At 44.7% G+C, this 25992-nt stretch overlaps 1 protein-coding gene across 1 annotated transcript in view; it reads left to right on the top strand.

Moving 5' to 3' along the window:
* GALNT17 (polypeptide N-acetylgalactosaminyltransferase 17) overlaps positions 1-25992 on the top strand; it is a 413864-nt gene that overhangs the window by 181493 nt on the left and 206379 nt on the right. The window contains exon 3 of the mRNA XM_043456316.1: positions 22861-23027. Within this exon, the coding sequence (XP_043312251.1) occupies positions 22861-23027 (167 nt within the window). The remainder of the gene's footprint in view (positions 1-22860; positions 23028-25992) is intronic.

Below are 25992 nucleotides of genomic sequence, written 5' to 3'. Positions count from 1 at the left end.
TCACCACTGGACCACCAGGGTAGTCCCTGGTTCATATTTTAAAAGATCATTCTGTTTGCTGTTGGAGAATGGGCTACAGAGAGGAAGAGAAAACAAGGAGACCAGTTGGGAGGATAGTTCAGGTAGGAGGCAAAAGTGATTCCAAATAGGGTGAGCATAGTAGAGAAAGAAGACAGGGATTTACATTGGAGTTAATCACAGGAGACTTCTGGGTTTCAGATGGAAATGCATGGGAGAAGGTGGTGCCATTTACTGAGCTGAGGAAGACTGCGAAACAAACAGATTTGGGGAGATATTTGTACAAATTTGACTTTGAATATGTTAAGTTTGACTTGACTTGCAGTCATGAGATTGGAGATATCAAAGAAGTGACTGATTGATGATTGTGGAACTCAAGAGAGAGGTGGGAATTGGAGACATGCCTTTGGAGGCCTCAGCATAGAGATGGCCATCAAAGCTGAGGTCACTTAGGAAAGCTGGAGATGTGGTTAGGGCTCAGTGTTGAGTGCCGCGTCATTTCAACTTAACGCAGAGAAGTACGAGAGGACTTCAGCAAAAAATGTGGAGAAGGAACAGCTAACAGGAGGAAGAAATCCAGGAACATAGTGCCACAAAAGAGAGTATTTCTAGAAGGAAGGAGTGGTTCTTAGCAGTGACTGGTACAGAGATGCCAGAAATGATCAGTGTATTTGGCAACAGGAAGTTCTTTGATGATCTTGGCGAAGGTATTTAACCCTGATTGGGGATGGTTAAGGAAGGAATGGGAGGGAGGAAATGGAGAGAGCAAATAACTAGTCTTGATGGATTTTATTGTGAAGGGAAGAAGAGTAGTGGGGTTGGGCCTGAGGGCTTTGGGAATCAGAGGAGGTTGTTCTTATGATCATTCTGATTTTTAAATTTTCATTTTTATATAACTTCAGACTTACAAAAATGTTGCAAGAATAGTACAAAAAACTTCTACATATCCTTTACCCCAGTTCCACAAACGTGAACATTTTACAGCCTTTAGATCTCTAAGAAAGTGAAAGTCACTCAGTCATGTCTGACTCTTTGTGACCCCATGGACTGTAGCCTGCCAGGTTCCTCTGTCCATTCCTGGAATTCTCCAGGCAAGAATACTGGAGTGGGTAGTAGTGTAATGTTAGTTGCTCAGTCGTGTCCGACTCTTTGTGACTGCATGGACTGTAGCCCGCCAGGCTCCTCTGTCTGTGGGATTCTCCAGGCAAGAATACTGGAGTGGATTGCCATTCCCTTCTCCAGAGGATCTTCCCGACCCAGGAATTGAACCTGGGTCTCCTATATTGCAAGCAGATTCTTTACCTTCTGAGTTACAGGGAAGATCTGGATCATGGATCCAGTGGATCCATGAAGATCTTCCCTGGATCCATGAAATGGTAGCCACTGAAGTGGGTAGCCTATCCCTTCTCTAGAAGATCTCCCTGACCCAGGAATTGAACCAGGGTCTCCTGCATTGCATGGGGATTCTTTATCAGCTGAACTACCAGGGAAGACCTATGCATATACTTTTTTCCTGAAGCATTTAAGAACAAGTTCCAGACATGTGCCGTTTTCCCTCTAAATAGTGTGCATATCCTAAAAACAAGGGCTTTCCAGGTAGCTCAGCTGGTAAAGAAGCCTGCAGGGCAGGAAACCCCGGTTCAATTCCTGGGTTGGGAAGTTCCCCTGGAGAAGGGATAGGCTACCCACTGCAGTATTGTTGGGCTTCCCTGGTGGCTCAGATGGTAAAAGAATCCACCCGCAATGCAGGAGACACCTGGGTTCGATTCCTGGATTTGGGATGATCCCATGAAGGAGGGCATGGCAACCCACTCCAGTATTCTTGCCTGGAGAATTCCACGGACAGAGGAGCCTGGTGGGCTACAGTCCATGCAAAGAGTCAGACACGACTGAGTGACTAATCACAGCACGGCACAGCGTCCTAAGAACAAGGGCATTTTCTTACATAACCACAGTACCATATGATAATATTATAGTATCTACTCTCTGTAGATCTTATTCCAATTTCAGCGTCTCAGTAAGGTCTTTTATAGAAGAAGAAAGTCCTAGATCAGGTATTACATTCATTTGTCATGATTTTTTTGTTTGGAAATGGTCCTACAGTATTTCATTGTCTTTCATGACAGTGACAATTTTGAAGACTGCAGTCCATTTTGAAAAATGTCTCTCCATTTGGATTCATCTGTTTCTTTGGAATTAGATTCAGGCTATGCTGCTGTGAAGGAATGCTACAAAAGTGATGTGTTTATCTTAGTGCATCTTATGAGGATGCACATGGGATCTATTTGTCTCATTCTTGGGGGTGTTAATGTTGATCGTTTGGTTACAGGTGATGTCTGCCTGGTAGTTGATTACATTTCCTGATTCCTCTAGTAGAATGTTGAATTAGAAGAGCAAAGTGGCACCCATGCCTTATTCCTGACATTATTAGACCTTAATACAAGTGCCTCTTGTATATTCCCATTAAAATACTGGCTTTATAACTATGATATAGTTGTTTACCATGTTAAGAATATCCATCAATTCTTATTTTTTGTTTTTATTAAGAGAGTCGGATTTTTGAAGGTTTTTAAAGTACTTTCACTATCTAAACAAATAATCATAGATTTTTTTTCCTCCCCACATCTATTACTATTGTGTATTAGACTATTGGATTTCCTAACATTGAACCAAATTTGCATTCCTGGAAAAAATTCTACTAGGTCATAATGTAGTTTTTCTTAATGTAATATTCATTAGTTTATTACCTAAAATATTGCAGTAATATTTATAATTCTCTCTCTTTTTGTACTGTCCTTAAGAGATTTAGATATAAAAAATTGCAAGAAGAATTAGGAAGTTTTCTTTCCTTTTCAATGCTCTGAAATAGTTTTTGGAGCATTAGGACTGTAGAGTCTTTGAAAGTTGGGTAGAATTCACCTGTGAAACCATCTGGTCCTGATGGTTTTTAATGCAGTAATTTCTTGATGATTTTCTCAATTTCTCCTGGGGCAATAGGTCTGTTAAGGTTTTCTGTCTCTAACAGAGTCAACCTTGGCAAACTGCCTTTCCCTAGGAAGTTCTCCATTTCATCTAGGTTTTCAAATTTATTTGCAGACATCTGCAAATTAGTCTCACTTTTAAAAAATATTCCTGTTTCAATGGTTATTTCTCTTTTTTCTTATTTCATAAGAAAATTTATAAATTAGCTAAAAGTTGTCTTATTTTGATGATTACTTTCTAAAAGCCAGAATTTTGATTTATTGATTGCATTTTTTAGTTTTCTTTTCTCTCATTCATTGACTTCTGCTTTTATAGTTTTACTTTTTCCCTTATATTCCTTTTGGTTTACTTTGTTGTTCTTTTCCTAGCTCTCTGAACTGGTAAGGAAGTTCAAGTATTTTTACTGCTAAAAGTTTTTAAGGCTTTGAATATTCTTCTTATTGCTTGAAAGTGTCCTCCTGATTTTTCTATGTGGTGTTTTCATTGTCAGTACTTTAGAAATGTAAAAATTTTGGTTTGCATTTAACCTTGGTCTCAAGATTTGTTTACTGGAAACTTGGTCTCGAGTTTCCAGGTGGATGACTTTAAAAAATTATTAATAATTTAAAATTTTATTGCATTTGGATCAGAGTGTGTTTGTAATATTTCTATTCTGTGAAACACTGATGTTTCCTTTGGGACTGTTTTTTATAACTCTTTCCCTGAAGTTGAAAATAAGGTATATTGTCTATTTTCTGAGAGTAAAGTTTGAATATCTGTAAGTTCTATCTTATTGATTATGATACTTAAATCTATATTTTTACTCATTGTCTCTTTGATTCGCTTATACTAAGAGTGGAGCATCAATATCTACTATTATTATGGGTTCTGCCCTCTGTCTTTTGTATCTACCGATGCATAAAGAGTGTTGCTATATTTTTTGGTGCATAAATATGAAAACTTGTTATATCTTTGCTGTGAATTGTGGCCTTTAGCATTTAAAAATGACTTTTGTCATATTTAATTTGTTGCATTTAATACTTTTGGTTTGAATTTTACTTTTTGTGATATATCAGGATAACCACCCCTGCTTTCTTATTTTTTTTACTCAAAGATAATTTGAAGCTTAGGGGTTTCTCTGTCTTATAGTAATGCTATAATTTTATGGGCCATAGCCTGCCAAGCTCCTCCATCCATGGGGATTCTCCAGGCAAGAATACTGGAGTGGGTTGTCATGCCCTCCTCCAGGGGATCTTCCTGACCCAGGGATCAAACCCATGTCTCTATGTCTCCTACATTGGCAGGTGGGTTCTTTACCACTAGCACCACCTGGGAAGCCCGTTTGTCTTTTAAGCCATTATTTGTTACTTTTTTATGTTATGCTAGTTTTTTTTTTTATTATTTGTAGGTATTAGATTCAAGATTTATACGGATGGGATGTTTACCTACATCAGTGGAACAGCAGCATCAAAGTCCCTTGAGGCTCTTGTTGAATTACAGATTCCTGGGCTTTATTCCTAGTCAGTACCCTGAATTGACTAAACTAGAATCTCTGGAACCAGGGCTCAGAAATGTGTATTTCAAATAGTACCTCAGAGGGTTCTCATAGTCTCTGGAGTTTCAGAGTTACTGATAACAGATGATAAAAAATATGAAGTCAGATATAGAAATGACTGCTGTTGGCCATAACACTGCAAACAGAAATTTGGGGGACTTTGGGTAACTCACACAGTATTTATGTGTCCCATTGTGTTGTTCATTTATATATTCATTCAACAAGAGCTTATTGCCACCAATGACTTCTATCAGGATCTTATGCTTCTTGATGTGAATTGTAGCCATTGGATGCTTGGTAAGTCAGAAAGAGAGAAACAAATATATTGTCACATGTATGGAATCTACAAAAATGGTACAGGTGAACCTAAATGAGGTGGCCGAATAGAGATGCAGACAGGGAGAACAGACTTGTAGATGTGGAAGGAAGGGGGAGGGTGGGATGAACTGGGAAACTGGATTGACATGTATACAGTACCGTGTGTAGAGTAGACAGCTAGTGGGAAGCCGCTATGCAGCACCGGGAGCTCTCTCAGTGCTCCGTGGTGACTAGATGGTGGGATGGGTGGGGAAGGGAGGCTCAAGTGGGACGGGATGTATGTCTATGTATAAGAGCCAGCTTAAGACTAAATATTAAAAAACCGAGATCATGGCATCCGGCCCCGTTACGACATGGCAAATAGAATGGGAAAAGGTGGAAGTGGTGACAGAGTTCCTCTTCTTGGTCTCCAAAATCACTGCGGACGGCAGTTGCAGCCATGAAATCAGAAGACAATTGCTTCTTGGCAGGAAAGCGATGACAAACCTAGACAGTGTGCTGAAAAGCAGAGACATTACTCTGCCGACAAAGGTCTGTATAGTCAAGGCTATGGTCTTCCCTGCGGCCATGTACGATTGTGAGAGCTGGACTGTAAAGAAGGCAGAACGCCAGAAATTGATGCCTTCCAACTGTGGCGCTAGAGAAGACTCCTGAAAGTCCCTTGGACAGCAAGGAGATCGGAGCAGTCAATCTTAAGGGAAATCGACCCTGAATATTCACTGGAAGGACTGATGCTGAAGCTGAAGCTCTCTGGTATTTTGGTCATCTGATGCAAACAGATGACTCATTAGAAAAGTCCCTGATGCTGGGGAAGATTGAGGGCAGAAGGAGAAGAGGGCTTCAGAGGATGAGATGGCTGGATGGCATCACCGATGCAATGAACGTGAACTTGGGCAAACTCCTGGAGATGGTGAGGGACAGATAGGCCTGGCATGCTGCAGTCCATGCAGTCGCAGAGAGTCGGACAGGACCGGGGGACTGAATGACAACACATAACTGATTCATGTTGTACAGCAGAATCTAACAGAACACTGTAAAGCAATTATACTCCAATTTAAAAAACTTTAAGTTTAAAATGATCTCTCCATATATGTGTTTTACAGCTTTTTATTAAGAGAGAGGAACAAATGGCAATCCAATATCTGAGAGTTAGTAAAAAAAAAGCATTTTCAGCATCTGTCATTATAAACAGATCAGGCCAATTTCCCATGTCTCGTCTGCCTGTTGTATTTAGAGTTATAAATGATGCTTCACAGCCATGCTCCTGGGAACTTGGAAAATGATTTTTCTGTCACAAACTGGTTCTTCCTTCTGGGTTCCTGCTTCAGTGATTCATCTGAACTGGAAGTCACATTTCTTCCTTTTATTCATGAGTCATGAAGGTGGAGATCATCTGGATTGGTCATCTTAATATCTGGATGATCAGATGAAATAATTTTTAAACAAAGGAGTTCAGTAAGAGTCCTTATAAGACAGCAAATTTATCAAGTTGTGTTTAGTCGATTTAACCTTCAGAATTGTGTGGGTTTTCATTGTGTTTGGTAGAGCAATGTGAAATTGCCAGTTTCAGCCAGAAATGGCAGTTTTATATGGGGCAACCTAAACCTTCAGGGTTTTGCAACTTGGCTCTGTGTATGATTTAACTAGTGACTCCCCATTAATCTGAATAGTCAGGTAACCACAGTCTGCCTTTTTCTCCATTATGGATGAATTATTTACTTAGTGACAACTTGTCAGATTTTTTAAAAAGTTCTTCTTATGCACCAAGGGCTAAATGAATTATTTCACACTTGACTGGAAGACCTCAAATGGTTTCAGTGATATAAATGGAAATCAACCCAGGATTGGATTAGCATTAAAAAAAATTGAGTTTTGCATTTTCACTGTGGTTTGGGAGTCTGCAAGCTTCATCAGTGTGTCTCTCATGGCAAGTTTCAGCCCTTAAAACCTACTAACACCATTTTCCAAGTCCTCGAATGGCCTCAAAGTTCCTTTCCCCTTTTCATGCTCTTTTCTGTTCCCTGTTGGCTCAAATGGTAAAGAATCTGCCTGCAAGGCAGGAGACCCGGGTTCGATGCCTGGGTCTGGAAGATCCCCTGGAGAAGGGAATGGAGTATTCTTGCCTGGAGAATTCCATGTACAGAGGAGCCTGGCGGGCTCCCCTGTGTCCGGAGGGTCACAAAGAGTCGGACACAACTGAGCAACTAACACTTTCTGTTCCTTCTCACTGCAATTCTTGGGAAGAATTCAGTTTAACAAATCGTCATTGCATCGTTGCGATGGGGTAGACACAGAGCTAAGAGCTTGAGGAATGAAGAAATGAACAAGACATGCTACCTAACTGCAAGGGGTTTTTAATCTGGTATGGGAAGTGGGCGTGTAATATGACTGTAATACTTGGCAGAATGAAATAGCCTTGACTTGGAGTTTCCATTGAGCCTTTACTTCAGTTGAGTAGATTGACTATCTCTGGCTGCAGGTTGCAAATCCTTGTGACTACAGCACAAACAATATATGTTATAAATAGCATTGCATCTTGACTGCAGATGAACTCCGAGAGAGAATGGGCAGAGAGGAACAGGAAAGGTTGAACACAGTTTGGCCATTTGTTTATGAGATCGAACTGCATCCTGCTGCCGCGCACGGAAGAGGCAGCCTCTTTGCCTGTGTGAGATGTTGCCTCCGTGACTGAAACACTTCTGGTGAGTGTGTCTGTGTGCAAACTCCCATTCTGCCCGTAAGCGTGTGTGTTCATGCTTAACTGATTCAACGACTCCGTTTCCCCAACATATTACACCAAATGTACTTAACGGCAATTAGAATGTTTGCCGCCCGCTGTGTGCACATCTTCCCAGAAAACAAAACTCTCCTAAATGGCAGGATAAGTAATTCTGAAGATTAAAGCCGGCGATTTGCAGAGTGCTTGGTTCGTTTGCTTCCTGCAAATATCAAGATTAACAAAGAAATCCACTGATCCCATTTCGCCTCCTTGGAGCTGATGCATCAGCCTCAGGGAGTCCAGCACACGTGGCTTTCCTTTCTGGCCAAGATGCTGATTTAATGGCATTTCTCTTGGCAAAGGTGTCTCAAGAAAACAAATCAGTTTATGTATATTTTTAGAGGAAATACTCCACCCAACTCTTTTGCAGTGACAGCCTTCTCAATGGCTTCTGAAGAAAGCATGGCCAGTTCATAGCCATTGAAAGGGCAACTCAGGTCCCGACTCAGAGAGCATGCCCTGCCTGTGATGCTGGCTTGCCCTTAACCAGATGCTTCCATCTCTAACATTGTTAGTTTACTCAAGAACCAATATATATGGCATCTGGTCCCATCACTTCATGGCAGATAGATGGGGGAAAAAGTGGAAACAGTGACAGGTTTTATTTTCTTGGGCACCAAAATCTCTGCGGAGGGTGAGTGCAGCCACAAAATTAAAAGACGCTTGCTCCTTGGAAGAAAAGCTATGACAAACCTAGAGAACGTAGTAAAAAGCAGACAGATCACTTTGCTGACAAAGGTCCATATAGTCAAAGCTATGGTTTTTCCAGTAGTCAGGTACAGATGTGACAGATGGAGAATAAAGATGGCTAAGCACTGAAGAATTGATGCTTTTGAATTGTGCTGCTGGGGAAGACTGTTGAGAGTCCCTTGGACAGCAAGGAGATCAAACCAGTCAATCCTAAAGGAATTCTATCCTGAGTATTCATTGGAAGAACTGATGCTGAAGCTGAAACTCCAGTACTTTGGCCACCTGATACAAAGAGCTGACTCATTGGCAAAGCCCCTGATGCTGGGAAAGATTGAGGGCAGGAAGAGAAGAGGGTGACAGAGGATGACATGGTTGAATAGCATCATCAACTCAATGACATGAGTTTGAGCAAATTCTGGGAGATAGTGGAGGACAGGGAAGCCTGGTGTGCTGCAGTCCTTGGAGTCACAAAGAGTCGGTCATGACTGAGCAACTGAACTTCAAGAGGAAGTCAGATAAGGAAGACAAGCCTTTGGAGCCAGCCCCCTGCTGCAGGAAGGCGTCATATGTATCAGGACAGACGAGACTACTGAGAGGTAGCTTCCCTGGGGCTGGGGTCTTCCTTAGTCTTGACCTTTCAAACCAGGCTGTCAGCCCCCTCTCATGTGCTGGCTGGTCCAGGTATTGAGCTTCCTATTGTGAACACTGGATGCAAACTCTTGGCTCAATATACTGATTTCTTAACTCCTCAAACAGATTTGGTGATCTGCCATCTCAATTCCTGGCATTTTGGGCTTTTGTGCTCCTATACAGCTTTTTTTCTTTGCCAACTCTGTCTTGATGAAGTCTCTTGCTTCAGCCCTAAACCTCACAGGACTTGGTGGCCTCCATCAACATTCCACTGAAGCCTAAGTCAGCTCTGCTGCAGTGAGATGTTGATGTAGGGGTGGAATTCCCAGTGGAACACCATTTTGCCCAGGGGTGGCATTCCTATAAATATTCCTTGAGACCAATATGCAGACAGTTTGCTACATATTTTTTTTTTCATTAGAACTCATTTGTAATTACTCATTACAGCAATTTTTAAACACCCACACGGACACAGAATCAGGGCATAAAGTGTCTTAGGAAGAGTTGGATGTGTAGACATTGATTTTGAAAACAAGTCATTACTTTGCCTGCTAGACCTTAGCATGCTTTCTGCCCACAGTCAGGCCTCCTGGCAAAAGGAACGAGATTCTTTAAAGATGTAGGTGCACAGGACCAGAGGGACTCATTGGCTGGGACTGAATGCCAAATGAAGATTCCTCTTTTTATTTTATTTCTTTATTTAGCTATGCCAGGTGGCATGTGGGATCTTAGCTCCCAAACCAGGGATCGAACCTGCACCCACTGTGTTGGAAGGCAGAGGTTTAACCACTGGACGGCCATGGAAGTCCCAAGATTCTTCTTTTTAAACCTACTTCCCTGCTCCTTCCATTCCTTCCACTCCCAGTCTTCTGGAAGGACTCATCTTGATTCACTGGATCTGTCATCCCTTCCAGGACTCTGCATAGACCTCAGAGATATTGTGGGTTCTGCGCCAGACCCCTGCAAATAAAATCAATAACACAAAAAATCAAGTCACACAACTTTTTGGTTTCCTGGTCCATAGAAAAGCTATATACATTATACTGTAGTCTATCAGGCGTTATGTCTAAAAAATGGACATACCTTAATTAAAACTACTTTATTGCTATAATACAAATGTCAGTCACCATCTGAACCTTCAACGAGCAGTAGGTAACCTTTTTGCAAGCGTTAACATCAAAGATCACTGATCACAGATCATCATAATAAGTATAATAATAACGAAAAAGTTTGGAGTGTTGTGAGAATGACCAAAATGTGACACGGAGACACAAAATGAGCAAATGCAGTTGAAAAACGGCGCCGATCGCCTTGTTGGACGTGGAGATACTGATGGACGGGGGAGCCCGGCGTGCTGCAGTCCGTGGGGTCACAAAGAGTCAGACGTGACTTAGCAGCTGAACTGCAGCAGCATATGTTCTTGCGTCATTTCCCTGCTCAGCAGTCCTTGACATCCTGGCTTCCCACTGCTCCCAGATCGCATCTGAATTTTATCTTCTTTTACTTTATTTTTGTTATTTTTTTCTTAAAGATTTTTTGGCCTGGAGGCATGTGGAATATTAATTCCCCAAACAGGGATTGAACCTGCAGCCCCTGCATTGGAGGGTAAAGCCTCAAGAGAAGCCCCCAAGTCTGAATTTTATAAACTACCTTCAGTACGCGTGGTTGACTGTTTTCTTTTTCCTCACTGCCGTCGCCCTCTGAAACATCTATTTCTATTTCCTGTCAGTGCACTATACATTTTCTGTCCTCTGTTTTTGCACATGCTACTCATGTCATTTTGCTTCAAGAGTTTCTCCCTTAGTCTTCTCTCTCTCTTCACAGGCCCTCACCTGGAAATTACCTCTTCATGCTTCATGGCCCAGATCAAATTTTATCTCCTCTGCGAACCCTTTCCTGGGTGGGCCCCCATCTATCTCCTCGCAGGCAGAACTAAGCTCCCAGAGCATCCTGAAGAGACCTCCCTTGTGACATTTATCATCCCATAATCATAATTATGATTTGCCTATCTTTTCCCCTTACGGAGCTATGAGCTTTCCCAGGGAGCTAGGGAGGTCTAAAAAAATTTCTCTATATTCAACACCTTGCTGGTCCATAATTGATGTTCACTGTGAGCAAATGTCACAGTTAAGCTAATGTTTCCTGGTGATACAGATACACTTGTCCTTCAGTGTGTTAAAAATAAAGGAACAGGCTTTTTGGGTGAATACACGATCCATGTTAAATCATGGGAAAGGCTTTGCCTTCCATCTGTCATAAGCATTGAGGTGTATTTGTACTGCTTAGTTTTCTAGGAGCTTTCTCTCTCCTGGATCTTGCTAGTGGGGCAAAAAAAAAAAGTTTGGGATGAAATAAAGTCACCATCCTCAGCCAGGTGGGCTGCTTCTACAGGGATCTGATGTGGCAACTTCAAATAGGCAAAGGAGGTACCCTGGAGGGGACTCCGTTTCCCTATGATTGTAGATTCTTATTTTGGGGGGAATAAGGCAAAAACCTTTTAATGCAATTTTTCTTACTTGTAACAACATTCAAATTAATGTTCACAATGTTATAGTAGTACTCAGGTTTTTAAAAACTATTTGCACGCAGGTTCCCCAGGGGCTCAGTGGGTAAAGAATCCGCCTGCCAATCCAGGAGATGCAGGTTCAATCCCTGGGTCACAAAGATCCCCTGGAGGAGGGCAGGGCAACCTGCTCCAGTATTCTTGCCTGGAGAATCCCATGGACAGAGGAACCTGGTGTCTATAGGGTCGCACAGAGTTGAACACGACGGAAGCTACTTAGCAAGCATGTGTTATTTACACATGTCTGAGAGATGTTACAATAGGCAGGAGGAATTCTACAGGATTTTGAGAAACCAATGGATTTGAGATTGAAAGAGAATTAAAGTTTCTTTTCAGGCCATTTTACTCCAGAGCAGAAGTACATCCTCGGGTTAAAAATTGGTCACCCACGGTATTAGACTGTTTTATAAATGGTTATTAACAGGTGAGACTAGAGACTTGGAAATCTCAGTTGGATGGCTCAGTTTCCTTATATAATGCCCAGGCTTGGGCTTCTGTTCCTTGTGGAGCATTTATTCTCCTTGTAAACGGCAGTTCCCATAACCTTAAGAAATTGGCATGTGGCTGGAGCTAACTGGGTTTTTATCAAGTGACAGTCATTTGATGTTGAAGTTTCTCATGCCTTTTCAAAGCCACATGTTGTCTAACAGAGGCAGGTCTGTGAGTGATTGACTTTATGTTTATTGTACAAGGCCATCATGAAATAGCTTCTGGATAGAAAAAAAGTTGGAGGCCCATTTCAGCGGCAGGTATGCTTGTTTTCTAGAATGAATAACTTGGAGATCAGACCATGTCATCTTGCTCCCACATCTGCCTTTGAAAAGAGAATAGTTGTGATTTTGGTTTTGACTCAGAATTCTATTTCCAGTTGTGGTCTCAGAGAGCAAGCTGTGGGATGGCGTGGGGGTGTGGATTGTTTAAGCCAATTGATGTCACACTCTTGCAAAAATCCAAGAGAGTATAGCCAAGCTTTGCTGTTCCCTTTAATTTTGCAATATGGTCCTGTCATCATGCATTAATCTAAATTGATGTGTTTTTCTGTGTTACACTTGCTGACTCTAAAAATATAAGAACAGAAAATGTATAAAGAAGCCAGAAAAAATTATTGATAATTTCACCACCCAGAGGCAAAATGACATCTCATTATTGTTTTAATTTTAATTTCTCTTATTACTCTTGAGGGTCCACCTCTTCTCATGTTTATCTGTTTCTTTTGTTCTCTGAATTGCACGTTCATGTTTTTTGTTTGTCTACCTAATTATGTGCTTTGGGTTTTCATTATCTTTTATTCTTTTGTAATTGCTGTAAATTTTTTTGCAATTTGCTGTTGTCTTAATTTTATTATTTTTGATAATCAGAGGTTTGCAACTGTTGTCAAACTGTTGCTTCTTCAACCAGAGCTTATATGGATGTTCATTTTCTTTCTTTCTTTTTTTGCTTTCCTTATATTTTTCTTAATTTAACTGTTTTATCTATCTAATGTTTATTCTTCAGTGTGTTTAGAGGGGCGCATGGTGCTTGTTCACTCAGTCATGTCTGATTCTTTGCGACTCCATGGACTGTAGCCTACCAGGCTCCTCTGTCCATTGAATTTTTCAGGCAAGAATACTGAAGTGGGTTGCCATTTCCCACTTCAGGGGATCTTCCCGACCCAGGGATCGAACCAGTGTCTCTTATGTCTCCTGCATTGGCAGGCAGGTTCTTTACCACTAGCACCACCTGGGAAGCCTATTTAGAGGGGGAACTCTTCCAATTTTACTCAATAGAGAAAGAGTAGTCCTAACACATGTTTTTGAGTGATTCTTTCCCTACCCTTTGGTCTGTTGTATGTTCTTGGCATAACTTCTCTAAGATCAGCTTTGTTTCTGGTCTTTAAGTTTCACTTGTCAGTAAACATGTTATGGATTAAATTATGTTAGCTTTATATTGGATTTTAGCATCGTGTTTGTCTCAGGGTTTCCTAAACACCCTTTTCCCCTCAGCAGTTTTGTTATTTATTCTTACCTGTTTACTCTTTCAAGTTAGTGTTGAAGTTACATGTCAAGTGCTATAATGATTTTCATAGGAAGCTTTCAAAAAGTAACATTCATAGTGTTTAAGTTATAAAAGTAATACATGTTTGGTGTGGACAGTGGAGACTGCAGTGAAATACAGAAGAAGAAACAGATGCTATTAAAATTCCTCCACCTCAACCCTCTTTGATAAGTCATTTCTTTTCGCAAAGACTAAAACAAGGGGCTTTGCAGTCAGGGGCATCTGGGTTGAAAGCCTCACTCTGTCTACCACTCACTTGTCTTTGGGCTCGTGACTCTGAACCTCAGTTTTCCCATAAGCAAAATGGGAATACCTACATGACTGGCTCATTGGGAAGAGTGACAAGATAATGTACACTCCGTAAAGTGCTTGGCGTGGTGAGCAGCTGCATTGGCTGGGCTCACACATGCAAACGTGTGTCCTGTGCTATTTGTCACTTTCTTAGCACCCAGCTTCCGTTCTCACCTGGGACCAGAGCGCCAGCCTGGTGCTTCTTAGGTGATGGCCAAGGGCATAAGACTCTCCTGAAGGTCATGCTTGGAGCTGGCACGAGCACTTCCCCTTGTCCTGCTAGTTGGAACAGGTCATGGGGCTGAGCTCAGATTCAGCGGGTGGAGAAATGGACTTCGCCTCTTTGGTGAGAACAACTTCAGAATTATGTGGCAAAGCACCTGACTACCTAGGCGGGTGAAGAATTGGGGGCATTCATACATTCTGCCCTCGGTAGAAACAGGATCTGCTAAGCTGCTTTAGTGGTTCAGAGAGGGAGAGGCATTTTCTGTCTAGTAAGACGGGCACCTCAATATACAGAAAAGATCATGGCATCTGGTCCCATCACTTCATGGCAAATAGATGGGGGAAAAAAATGAAAACTGTGACAGACTTTATTTCCTTGGGCTCCAAAATCACTGAGGACAATGACTGCAGCCATGAAATTAAAAGATGCTTGGTCCTTGGGAGAACAACTATGACAAACCTAGACAACATATTGAAAAGCAGAGACCACTTTGCCGACAAAGGTGCAAAATGGTCAAAGCTATGGTTTTTCTAGTACTCGTGGATGAATGTGAGAGTTGGACCATAAAGATGGCTGAGCGCTGAAGAATTGATGCTTTCTAACTGTCTTGCTGGAGAAGAGTCTTGAGAGTCCCTTGGTCAGCAAGGAGATCATACCAGTCAATCCTAAAGGAATTCAACCCTGAATCTTCATTGGAAGGACTGATGCTGAAGCTCCAATACTTTGGTCGCCTTATGCGAAGTGCCAACTCATTTGGAAAACACCCTGATGCTGGGAAAGACTGAGGGCAAGAGGAGATGAGGAAGATGAGATGGTTGGATGGCATCATCGACTCAGTGGACATGGGTTTGGGCAAACTTTGGGAGATGGTGAAGGACAGGGAAGCCTGGCGTGCTGCAGTCCATGGGGTCACAGAGTCGGACACAACTGAGTGACTGAACACCAACAACAGCAAAGACAGGCAGGGCTGAATTAGGACTAAGCTGAGACTGGAGGGGCTGGCGTGTTGGATTTGACTCAGAACGAGTGCTCATCCTTGAGGAAGACTGTATGGAAGACTTTTTATCAATGATAAAAGTAACAACAGTAATAAATTAGGGATTTGGGATGAACAGATACCCACTACTATGTATATATACATGTGTGCTCCATCACATCTGACTCTTTGTGACTTCATGAACTGTAGCCCACCAGGCTCCTCTGTCCATGGGATTTTCCCAGGCAAGAATACTGGAGTGGGTTGCCCTTTCCTCCTCCTCCTCCTCCTTCTTCCTGACCCAGGGGCTAAACTCACATCTCTTACATCTCCTATATGTAAAGTAGACAAACAACAGGGACCGCCTTATAGCACAGGAAACTATATTCAGTATCTTACAATAGCATAAAATGGAAAAGAATCTGAAAAATAATAGATAAATAACTGAACAACTTTGCTGTACACCGGCAACTACCATAACATTGTAAATCAACTATACTTGGATTTTAAAACTGGGGATGGCGGGGGGAGAAGGGGGAGTAACAATAATGCCAAGGACAAGAGGGCTAGCCCAGATGCAGGAATAAACAAAAGTGTTTTCAGGGTTAGTGTCAGTAGAAAGATGGGCTTGAGTGGCCAATTTGGCCTGAATAATTAAAAGGAAAAGTGGAAAAATAGCTAGTTTGATCATATGTGTCTCGTTGCTATGCTAAAATGACAGGGTGACGACTTTTAGAACGAGATTGTCATTCTGCGCGAGGGACTGGGCATGGGCAGGGAGGGGCTGCCTGAGAACAGAGCGCTGTATGGCCCTCAGTTTCTATGAAGAATCTTTTTGACCAAATTTTGGATCTGCTGGGCTTTGGAACACCACTATTTATTATTTCTAATCTGAGTATTTTCCAGTGTATTTATGTCCCTCCTGCAGCACTTGGGGTGGTCCCCTCTCATTCCACTCCGCTTAGAAAGGTTATAGGATAAATACTAGGTATGAGTGGCCTAGGCAGCATTTCCTGTGTCTTAGGAGCACCCAGGCTTTCTTAGCTGTGGCCTGAAACTGTCTGCATGAATTTACCCTTAATTGTTTTTAGAAATTCTCCTCCTGAGCCATTGCTTAACCGAACTTGAGGGATTTTCTTTTCTTTTTCTGTTCTCTTCACTGAAGACAGCACGAGAAGCTGCATCATACCCAGGCAGATGCATCCACCAAGTGGGGAATCTGAATAGTGCCCCTGCCCCGTATGTGTGATTCCCCTTCCGTTTTAGGGAGAGCGGTGCCGCGCAACTCAGGGGGCTATGATTGGAACTGAGGATAAAATGGTGAATGAACACTTTTGACTTAAAAAAGAAAACTGTGTAGGTTAGAGAGAGACAAGTAAGGTTGGTTTTTTTTTGTTTTTTTTTTGGTTGGTTGGTTGGTTTTTTGTCCACGTCGGGACTCTAGTATACTTCAAACTGGCGTAGTTGTTGCAGTGCTGAGTCTCAAGAATTTTCTGGCTAATGATGATTGCCTTGCCCTTGGAAAAGCAACTCTTTACAACTCAGGGAAAGAGACTTCCCAGGAAGCCATGGAGCCAGTAGGTATTCAGTCCAAAAATCAGAAGTGCTTTGGGGAATAGTCCAAAATAAATATTTGTAGAAACCAGGCTGGCGGGGGAGGCATAGAGCTTTGTTGACCCCATGGTGCTTGAAAACAGGGTGTGGGTCTGGCACTGGTCTTGACCAGGGCGGGGGGCTGCAACTCACAATGGTCCTCTCTGCTCTATGGCCTGGGTTCTCCCCCTCCCACTGTGCTCCTGTGGGAAGCCAGTGTGGCCCAGAAAAAACAAATCCCCCTTCACCCACAACATCCTGTATCTAATTTCTGGAGTTTTCCTGGGGCTCCCTGGACCCCAAGGTAAGACCGCTCGCCATGCATGGAGCAGGCTGAGTCTTGATTCATGAAAATTTTGCCCTAATACAGCTCATAGGCACGATGCATGCAGACTCAAATGCTGAAGTGGGCAGTTCGTCTCGGAGACTGCTCTGTGTGGGAAGTAAGTTAATGAGGTGTGCTGCTCCTTCCTGGATGAATTGAGCTCAAGCAGAGAAAATTAAGCCACTCAGCAAAGTGTGCATTTTCCCTAATAATGAGAGGTCCAAAAGAGGGGCCTCATACATCTCATTTATTCAGCCCCATATCTTGTTTTGCAAGGTTTGCTGTTACTAAAAATGATATCCGTCTTTCCTAGGAGTATAGGCAGGGCTTGATGAGGAGGGAAGGAAAAAAAAAAAAGAGAATTTGGGCCTGGTTAATGCACTTGACCCCAGCAGCCTTCAGAGTTTGAGTTCAGATTAGTCAATCAAGGGAGACAGTAGGCAGTTGTGTTCAGGATGCTATCTTTTTTAAGTGCGGAGGTGCCATCACCAATGTTCTAATTGCAGGAGGAGATAAGTGATACCTTTGATCATAAGAAGAGTGGAGGGAATATGTTGGGAAGACAGGAGGGTTTTTATCTGTTCATTCACTAACTGTTTATCTACCGACTATTTTGCTGGGCTCTGGGGAAACAGAAAAGGAAGATGACCCCCTGAAGAAGACCCCTTGGCCACCCTGCAATGCTAGAGTGAAGAGTGACAGGATGACAGGGTGTAGAGGGAGAGAAAGTGACAGAGGGGCCTGACATGCTGCTGGGAGTCTGGGAGAGCTGCCTGGAGCGGGGCTGAGGGAAGACGGCAGGCTCAGCAGGAGGAAGGGCACTTTAGGCAGAGAGAAAGGTGTGCGAACTGAGAGGCAGCATTTGTGGTTCTGGGAAGTACAAATATTTACCCTCCCAGGGAGGAGATGAAGTTGGAGAGCTGAGCCAGGGGTCTGAACTTCAAAGATGTTTGAAGCTAATTCCGAAAGCTACCAAGAGCCAAAGAGATAGTGGAAATATGAGTAGTGGGATTGCGTTAGCATCTTAGAAAGATCATTCTGCTAGTGGGGTGGATAGAATGGGGTTGAGTTGCAGACAGACAGGCTGGAGGCTGGGGACCAGTTAGTTAAGTGGCCTTGAGTATCATTCAGGAGAGATTGATGATGAGTTGAGGAGTAGAAGTAGAAATAGGGGTGGAGGGGAGTGTCATAAAGAGATCCTAAAGATGGCAGAATCTTTAGGACTTGATGACCAGTTGGACATGTTGAACGTGTCGTGATTTTGACTTGACTCCCAAAGAGAAAGAGTGGTACCTCTCAATGAAGACGGGGAGGTACAGAGAGAACAGGTGTCGGTTTTGGGAAGGCTGTATTTGGGGTGCTGATGAAACATCCAAGTGGAGAAGCCCAGTGGGAAACAGAAGCTTGAAGCATCTAGAGATGTGGATTTGAAAGTTGATGGCATCAGGGTTGGAGTCATAAGCTGGGATGAGGTCACCTAGGAAGGGTTGATCAAGTGAGAATAGCAGAGAGTGGAAGACGGAGCCTTTAGGAATTTTGGAATTTGGAGTATTAGCAGAAAAGGACAACCTTTGAAGTGGACAAGTGGCCAGGGCAGATCCTCCAGTGGAAGAAAAAGCAGAGATGGGGATGAAAATGGCAAGGGTGCCAGGATCCAAGGGTAAATACCGTTTATGGAAGGGGAGAGGCAACCGTGTTAAACACTGCAGAGAGGATCATCAACTGTGGTGAAGTTGGGAAGTCTCCATTGATTCTGGCCACCTCACTGTCACTGGAAATTAACAAGAGCAGTTTTAGCAGAATAGGGTAAGTAGGAGGTAAATAACTGTGGGATGGGGGATGAATGGCAGATAAAGGAGAGAGCCGAAGCTGGGGATTAAGGCAGTGGGGCAAGGGAGTTTCTGTAATGAAAATAGGAAAGACTTGGGTCCCTTCTTTGGGTGGAAGAAGTCAGTGAAGGGGGAGTGAATTTAGAAATTTTGGAATTTGGAGTATTAGCAGAAAAGGACAACCTTTGAAGTGAACAAGTGACCAGGGCAGATCCTCCAGTGGAAGAAAAAGCAGAGATGGGGATGAAGCAGGGCATTTGGAGGGGAGGATGAAGAATCCACAGCACAGATGAGGGGGTTACCTCTGACCTCCTGAGCCTGTTTCCTTCAAGGCTGAGTTCAGAGGTTGATAGATTTGTAGCTGGTAAGGGGGGCCAGGGAAGTGCTTCTCACATTTCCACGTGGTGTGCAGAAACCACTTGCAGAACTTGGTCACGATCTCTGAGCCAGTGGGTCTGGTTGGGCAGAAAATGTGAGTTGCTTTTAACTTTTTATTTTGTATTGCTATATAGCCGATTAACAATGTTGTGACGGTTTCAGGTGGACGGCAAAGGGATTCAGCCATACATATACACATATCGGTTCTCCCCCAAACATCCCTCCCATCCAGGCTGCCCAATGAGGTTGAACAGACTTCACTGTGCTCTACAGTAGGTGTTTGAAAATGTGCATTTCTAGCAGGCTGCCGGGGAATGTTGCTGCTGTTACAGGCCTGTGGCTACACTTGGAAATTCCTGCTGGTGGCCTTGATTCCCTCTGTGGGGTAGGAGCTACCTGCAAGAGGCAGGTTGCCTGGAGGGAAGGGAAGAAAGTAGGAAGAAGGGATGGGGGAATTGAGAGTTCTGACCTGCCTTGAAAAGAAGCGTACAGGGCAGCTCCCAGGGCCCCAGGGGACCGGAGACCTTGGATGTGTCTTGTCACCACTACCTTGGTGGGCCTTCTTCCTCCACTCCTGTGTGTGCAAAGGGGAGGAAAGTCAGATGGACAATTGGTTCCCAGCTGGGGTTCTTCAGGGCTGGTGAGAAAGCAAGCCAGGGAAGTGAGCGGAGGATGAAGGCAGGGGTGAAGGGAAGTGCAGAGATTTTAGCTGAGCGAGAGCACGAGCAGAGATGATATACTGAGTGACAACAGAGTGGCCCAGGACCGGGAGGGCTCATCGAGGTCAGAGAGTGGGTGTTTGGGGGACACACAGTGGGGAGAACCGGAAGGCAAGGAGGTTGTGGCTGTTGGAGGTGGAGACAGTCTTGGTGCAGCGGCTCTGGATGGTGAGAGGCCATGGGAGTTTTGAGATAATTCCACTGCCCAACTTGGAGGGGGGTTTGTCCTTCTGGTCATCTCTCATCGTGTGCCAGAGGCTCCCTTCTGTGCTGAGGTGGTGTCTGAGGCTGTGACAGGAAGGAGAGATTGGAAAGACAGGGTTCCAATGAGACCTGACACCTCAATTTGGTGCAAACTTGTTTTCCAAACCACCACAGGGCAGTGTATCAGTGAGGGTCCTCCAGAGAAATAGAACTAATAAGATATCTGTCTGTCTACCTATCTACCTAGCTGTCTGTCCTTCCATCCATCCATCCATCCATCCATCCAGAAGCTCTCTAGTCCAGGAAGGCTGGTCTTTCCATTGATGGGTACATTGCATTTTCCCAGGGCTCCCAAAGACTGAGCTCACCTGATCCTTAGAAGGACCTTAGCCAGGCACCCAGAGCTAACTATGGTAAGGATGATGTGGAAGTTTCAGAGATGAAGAAGCGTGAGCCGTGTGCCCAGGGTGACAGGTTCAGCGTGTGGCAGAGAGCTTTTTTACTTCTGCGATGCCCCCACAATTTACTGAATGGCCACCTTGACCGTGAAGGGGCAAGATCAGAGTCCCCATTCCCCAGAGGGTCCCAGGAGTCCCGCTCAGCAGAGGGAATTGCCTGCTCCAGCCGAGAGGCTTAACCCACAACTCAGCCTCAGTGGCAGCCTGATCCCATTGCCTGTGGCTGGAGAAGATGCTGCTGCTGGTACAATGCCATCTGGCCTCTTTGCATCTTCATTTCCAGGGCCAGAATCTGATAAAGACAAAAGCCCAAAGAAACCAGGCCTGGGAGTGCATGCTCAGTAGGTGGGTGTGTACGGTGGGGGTGCTTGCGTGTATGGTGAGGAACGGCCTGGGAGGGAGCAGCGTCAGCCTGCCAGCTCAGGATGGCTGCCGGCCACATCGAGGGGGCTCCGAGGGACCTTCTGGGATGCGCCCCCTCCACCAGATCGGCACAGTAAATGAGATGATTCCCTCCAACAGCCCGTGAGCCTGTCAATAACCACTCTAATCTCCTCGGCAGCACCCAGAAGTGAATTTACAGCGTCGTGGTAAAAATGAGGCTGCATGATCAATGGATCCCCGGACAGTCTCCTCCAGGAGACACAAATGTGCATTGTAACAAAACTTTATTTTCTTCCGAAAATTGCCTACATGATTAATATGGCCCGACACAGCCCAAGCTGTTGAGCATAAAAAACAGCTGTATTTCCTGCTCCCTCTTCAGTGCTGCTTCCCTCTCACTCCATCCCTTCATCTTGTCCTCTTTGTTTTGCTCTGGAACACATTGTCTCATACATTGTACAGTCTCACACATGGAGGAAGAAGATGCATTTGAAATGCACTAGCTCTGTCTTCCATTCTGCTCTGTTTCCACTTGGTGTTTCAAAGTGGCTCAAACTACACATAAAACCCAATCCCCCAGTGCTCCAGGGAGAGAGCACTGGTGCTTCCATCACACAGCCATGCAGAGCCAGATCCCAGGGTACCAGTGTCATCTCTTACATCATCAGGTGCCTCCGGGGAGGCCCAAGCTCTACACCCCAGAGTCCAGCCTGGATGAAAACATTCTTCTCTTGAACCCCAGGGCTTCCCAGATGGTGCTAGTTGTAAAGAAATTGTCTGCCAGTGAGGGAGACATACGAGTTGCGGGTTCACTCCCTGGGTCAGGAAGATCCCCTGGAGGAGGGCATGGCAACCCACTCCAGTATTCTTGCCTGCAGAATCCCACGGACAGAGGAGCCTGGCAGGCTATAGTCCAGAGGGTCGCAAAAGAGTTGGACAGGAGTGAAGTGACTTAGCGCACACCTGAACTCCTGTCTTCAGAGACGGAGAAGTTGCTGGATGTTAGGTCCCATTTCCGGCCCCCAGGCAGATTCTAGGAATGCTTGCAAGAAGAGTTAGGGTGTGTCAAGCAGCACAGTCATAGTGGATAGAGGACCCTCGGCCTTGATTTTGATTAATTTCATGTGTGTTTCATGTCTCTTCCCAGTGTGTATGCTCCCTGAGAGCAGAGGTCTCCTGTATAGTGCTGGGTACTTAGTAGGTCCGAAAGATGTCTTAGTTTGGGTTCTCACACAAACCGACTCTGAAACAAAGACTTGAGAGCATCAGTTTATTTGGGCAGTGAAAAGAGCACCACTAAGGGGAAGTGGAACTCGGAAGGGAAGGCATCCCCCAAAGTGGGAGTTATATGTAAGTTGTGGGTGATGGAGCTTAATTCCACAGGGGGAACAACTCAAGGGGTCCATGGAAAAGCCACCCCTTAGAGTCAACCAGCTCAAGGACTGAAGCAGCTGGGGGTATTTATACATCATTTCCCAGCCACCTCTGGATGAGAACTGATGGTGATGTGAGTGTGCATCAATCAGTCAGGTCCAACTCATTGCAGCCCCGTGGACTGTAGCCCGCCAGGCTCCTCTGTCCATAGGGTTCTCCAGGCAAGAATACTCAGAAAGGTGGGTGTGTGTGCTGAAATGAGACCAGGTGGTACATGTGAGTACGGCCTCCAGGATACAGTCTATGTGTGCCCAAGCCTCATGCTTCCTTTGGGGTGGTAAATTTGGGAGAAGTGAAGCTGGTTTTCTTAACTGTCTCCTCCTTAGGTTTTTTTTTCTCAGTTCTTAGCCAAGAGAGGCCAAGAGGGAACCAGCGATTCTCGGCCTGGGAGAACATGTACCAGGATCCAGCTGACATCCTTACCGCGTGCAGCCCCACAGTGCCTCTGCCTTTCTCCTTCCACTGACTCTGCTCTTCCCTGCTCTTTTCCTCCAGGTGTAAGGAGCTGAAGTACTCCAAGGAGCTGCCCCAGATATCCATCATATTTATCTTTGTGAATGAGGCCCTGTCGGTGATCCTGCGTTCAGTTCACAGCGCAGTCAACCACACGCCAACCCACCTGCTGAAGGAAATCATCCTCGTGGATGACAACAGTGACGAAGGTATGGGGGCCGCCAGCCTGCAGGCCAGTTTTTGAGAAGATGAAAGCACCCAGTGCATCAGTGGGGGGGATGTGCCCTTTATTTCATTCCATCCTGAGCCCAAATGTCTTTGTCTCCTGTCTCTGGGGCATAGCTGGGGAATGGGGGCTGTTTGGGGGGAAGTAATTCAAGCAAATGCTAGTTCATTACTCAAGTCCTCTAGGGCAGGGGTCTCCCAATCCCCCCCAGTCTGCACAGCAGGAGATGAGTGGCAGGCCAGCACGTGAGCAAAGCTACATCTGTATTTACAGCCACTGCCCATCGCTCACATTACTGCGTGAGTTCCACCTCCTGTCAGATCAGCAGCGGCATTAGATTCTCATGGTAGCGCCAACCCTACTGTGAATTGCACATCTGTGGGATATAGGTTGCATGCCCCTTATGAGAATCATCTGGAAACCATCCCCATCTCCTCCATGGAAAAATTGTCCTCCACAAAGTCCATCCCTGCTGCCAAAATGGTTGGGGATCACTGCTCTAGGGCTCTTAATAATAAATAACTGGTTATGTGTCTAGACTAATTCCCCTCTTCATATTACCTAAAGTAGATGACATGGAAGAGCTGAATTCCTCTGCAGTCCCCCAACCCCATCTCCCTTGTCCTTTTCTGAGAAGCAGAAGAAAAAGGAAAGTTCTGTCCTGTGATGGGAACTGTTTATCATATGTCAGAATTTCCTTCTGTGCCACTGTGCCCAAAATGGCTGTCGGTAGAAGTGCACCGTGTTTGGCAGATCTTTTGGTGTTCAGTTCTGCTAGGAATGATGGCTCAATTAAAAAATATAAAACAAGCAAATATTGGATGGCAATAACAAAATGCCTTTGAAGTCCTTGGAGATGGAGATCTAGTGTCAAGGTGGTTGTAGAGGGCTTGCTTTGGCTAACTGTGCCTTTGTTTTGCCTCTCAGCCTACAAAACTCACTGCAGGGAGAAACCCACACAAGCTGAGGACCTCAAATAAAGGTAGCCAGTGTGCATGCTTAAAGCCAGCGAGGTTTATCTTCTGAGAAACTAAAGGATTAGGGGCAAACTGAACTCCTTGCTTTTGGTGTGATCAGTAGAGGATTACCCTGTGCTCCTGGGTCAGGAGAGGGTGAGGTAAAGGCAGGATGGTGTCACGGACCCTGTTGGAAACCTGATTATCTTCAGGAGCGCTGAGGAGTCTACACATTTCATCAGCCCAGGAATTGAAGTCCCCCTGCCCCTTCTGAACCTGCTGACTATTACCAGGGAAGGGTTTGAGTAGATCTGGACCCAGTAATGCACCCTCAGGGCATCACCATCTTCCAGGCCTCCAGAGTTTGAGGACTAATGAGTCATTTGCTGGATTTTTCATATCCTTATTTTTCTCCCTTTTTCTGTGGCCATTTCATGATCTATTTTCTTCTAAAACTGACCTTGAGAGTCTTCTTTGGGAGAAGGCGGTTCTTTCAGTTCCCTGAAGCCTCGTAAGTCGTGGCTCCATTGGCTTTCTCTGCAACCTCTCAGCTTGCACCTGCAGAGCTCTGGCTTCAGACGTACTTCCAAACTCTCTGCAAGGAATCCTGGCTCATACTTCCACTCCATTTGCTGGCTAAGTCCCACTTATTCCCCAGGTGTCCCCTATCTGTCACTTCATGGGAGATTCCTTTGTTGACATCCTGAGACACTTGCTCTGTGCCGCCTCAGCTCCCTGAACCCTCCTGTAGCACACAGCACGTGAGGTCACTGTGTCCTGCACGGATAGAGTCCTTATGCTGGGCAGGATCTGGTTTCACAGGGCCTGGCTGGTAGCCAACCCTCTGTGAGTCTGACCCTGTTACTGCAAAAGTTCGTGTGCCGGACACACAGTGAGGTCAAACCAGGAGAAACACTGGAGTTTGGAGCAGACAGGGCTATGCAAGGAGACAGGTGGCTCATGCTTAAAAAGCCCAAACTCCTGGTAACATTTCAGCAAAGCAGTTTTAAAGGCGGGGGAGGGAGGCACCAGGTTAGTTGTCACAAACTTCTTGGTGTTGGAATCCTTTGTTCTTGCAACTGTCCACTAGGCCAGGTCAGGATGTTCCTGTAAACCTCCAACAAGACTAATGTTATTCTCTGTTCTACAACTTTTATCTCTGATTGAATGGAAAAATGTTATACCCTTAAAGGTTAGAGCCTTGAAAATAGGCTGTCTTGTATGTTTCAGGCTATAGGCAACATTCTTTTACAAAAGGTGCAGAGCCAGCATGGCTAAGCATGACAGGCAACAGAGCACAAAGGTTAAAATAAAAGGAACAGATCTAATATGGAGTCAGATTTGTTCTTCCATTTGCAACTCAGCTGGACAGTAAGCAACGAAGCTGAATAGGACTGGGAAGGAGTGTTAGGGGCTAGCAGTGAAGTGACCAGAGGTGGTGCAGAGCAGAGTTGGAAGACCCAAAGAAGAAAGCAGACAATAGGTGCTAGACTGAATTGGGGTGAGGACACACTATCAGTGGGGCTCATTCCCCAAGGGGAGATCTCAGCAGACTCAGCCTGCCAGGAAGACATGGAAGGACAAGGTAATGTCAACCAGAACATGAGCTCTGAGAGAACAGGGGTCTCCAATAGATGTCTTAGTGTGGGTTCCCCCAGAACAGCCCCTGAAACTAAGATTTGAGTGCAGTAGTTTCTTTGGGAGGTAAAGTGTATCATCCGAGGAGTAGTAAGACATCCGAGGGAAGTAAGACAAAGAAGGGAAGGGAAGGGCAAGGCAAAGCCAGAGTAACGCCTACCCCTCAAGAGTCCATGTACTCAAGGGTGAGGGAGCTGGGGTACTGATACACTTTTAGCATCAGATGCTTTCACATCAGCGCCTTCTGGAACCCTGACTTGGAAGAAGTTCTGCATCATGAGGTCTGAGGTGGGTCTAAGAATTTACATTTTTCACAAGCTTCCTGGTGTGCTACTGGTGTAGGGACCACACTTT

This window comes from Cervus canadensis, chromosome 32 (assembly GCF_019320065.1).
Source record: "Cervus canadensis isolate Bull #8, Minnesota chromosome 32, ASM1932006v1, whole genome shotgun sequence".
In the NCBI taxonomy this organism is placed as follows: Eukaryota; Metazoa; Chordata; class Mammalia; order Artiodactyla; family Cervidae; genus Cervus; species Cervus canadensis.
Note: the sequence above shows the minus strand (reverse complement) of the source record. Positions and strands in the feature narration are given on the sequence as shown.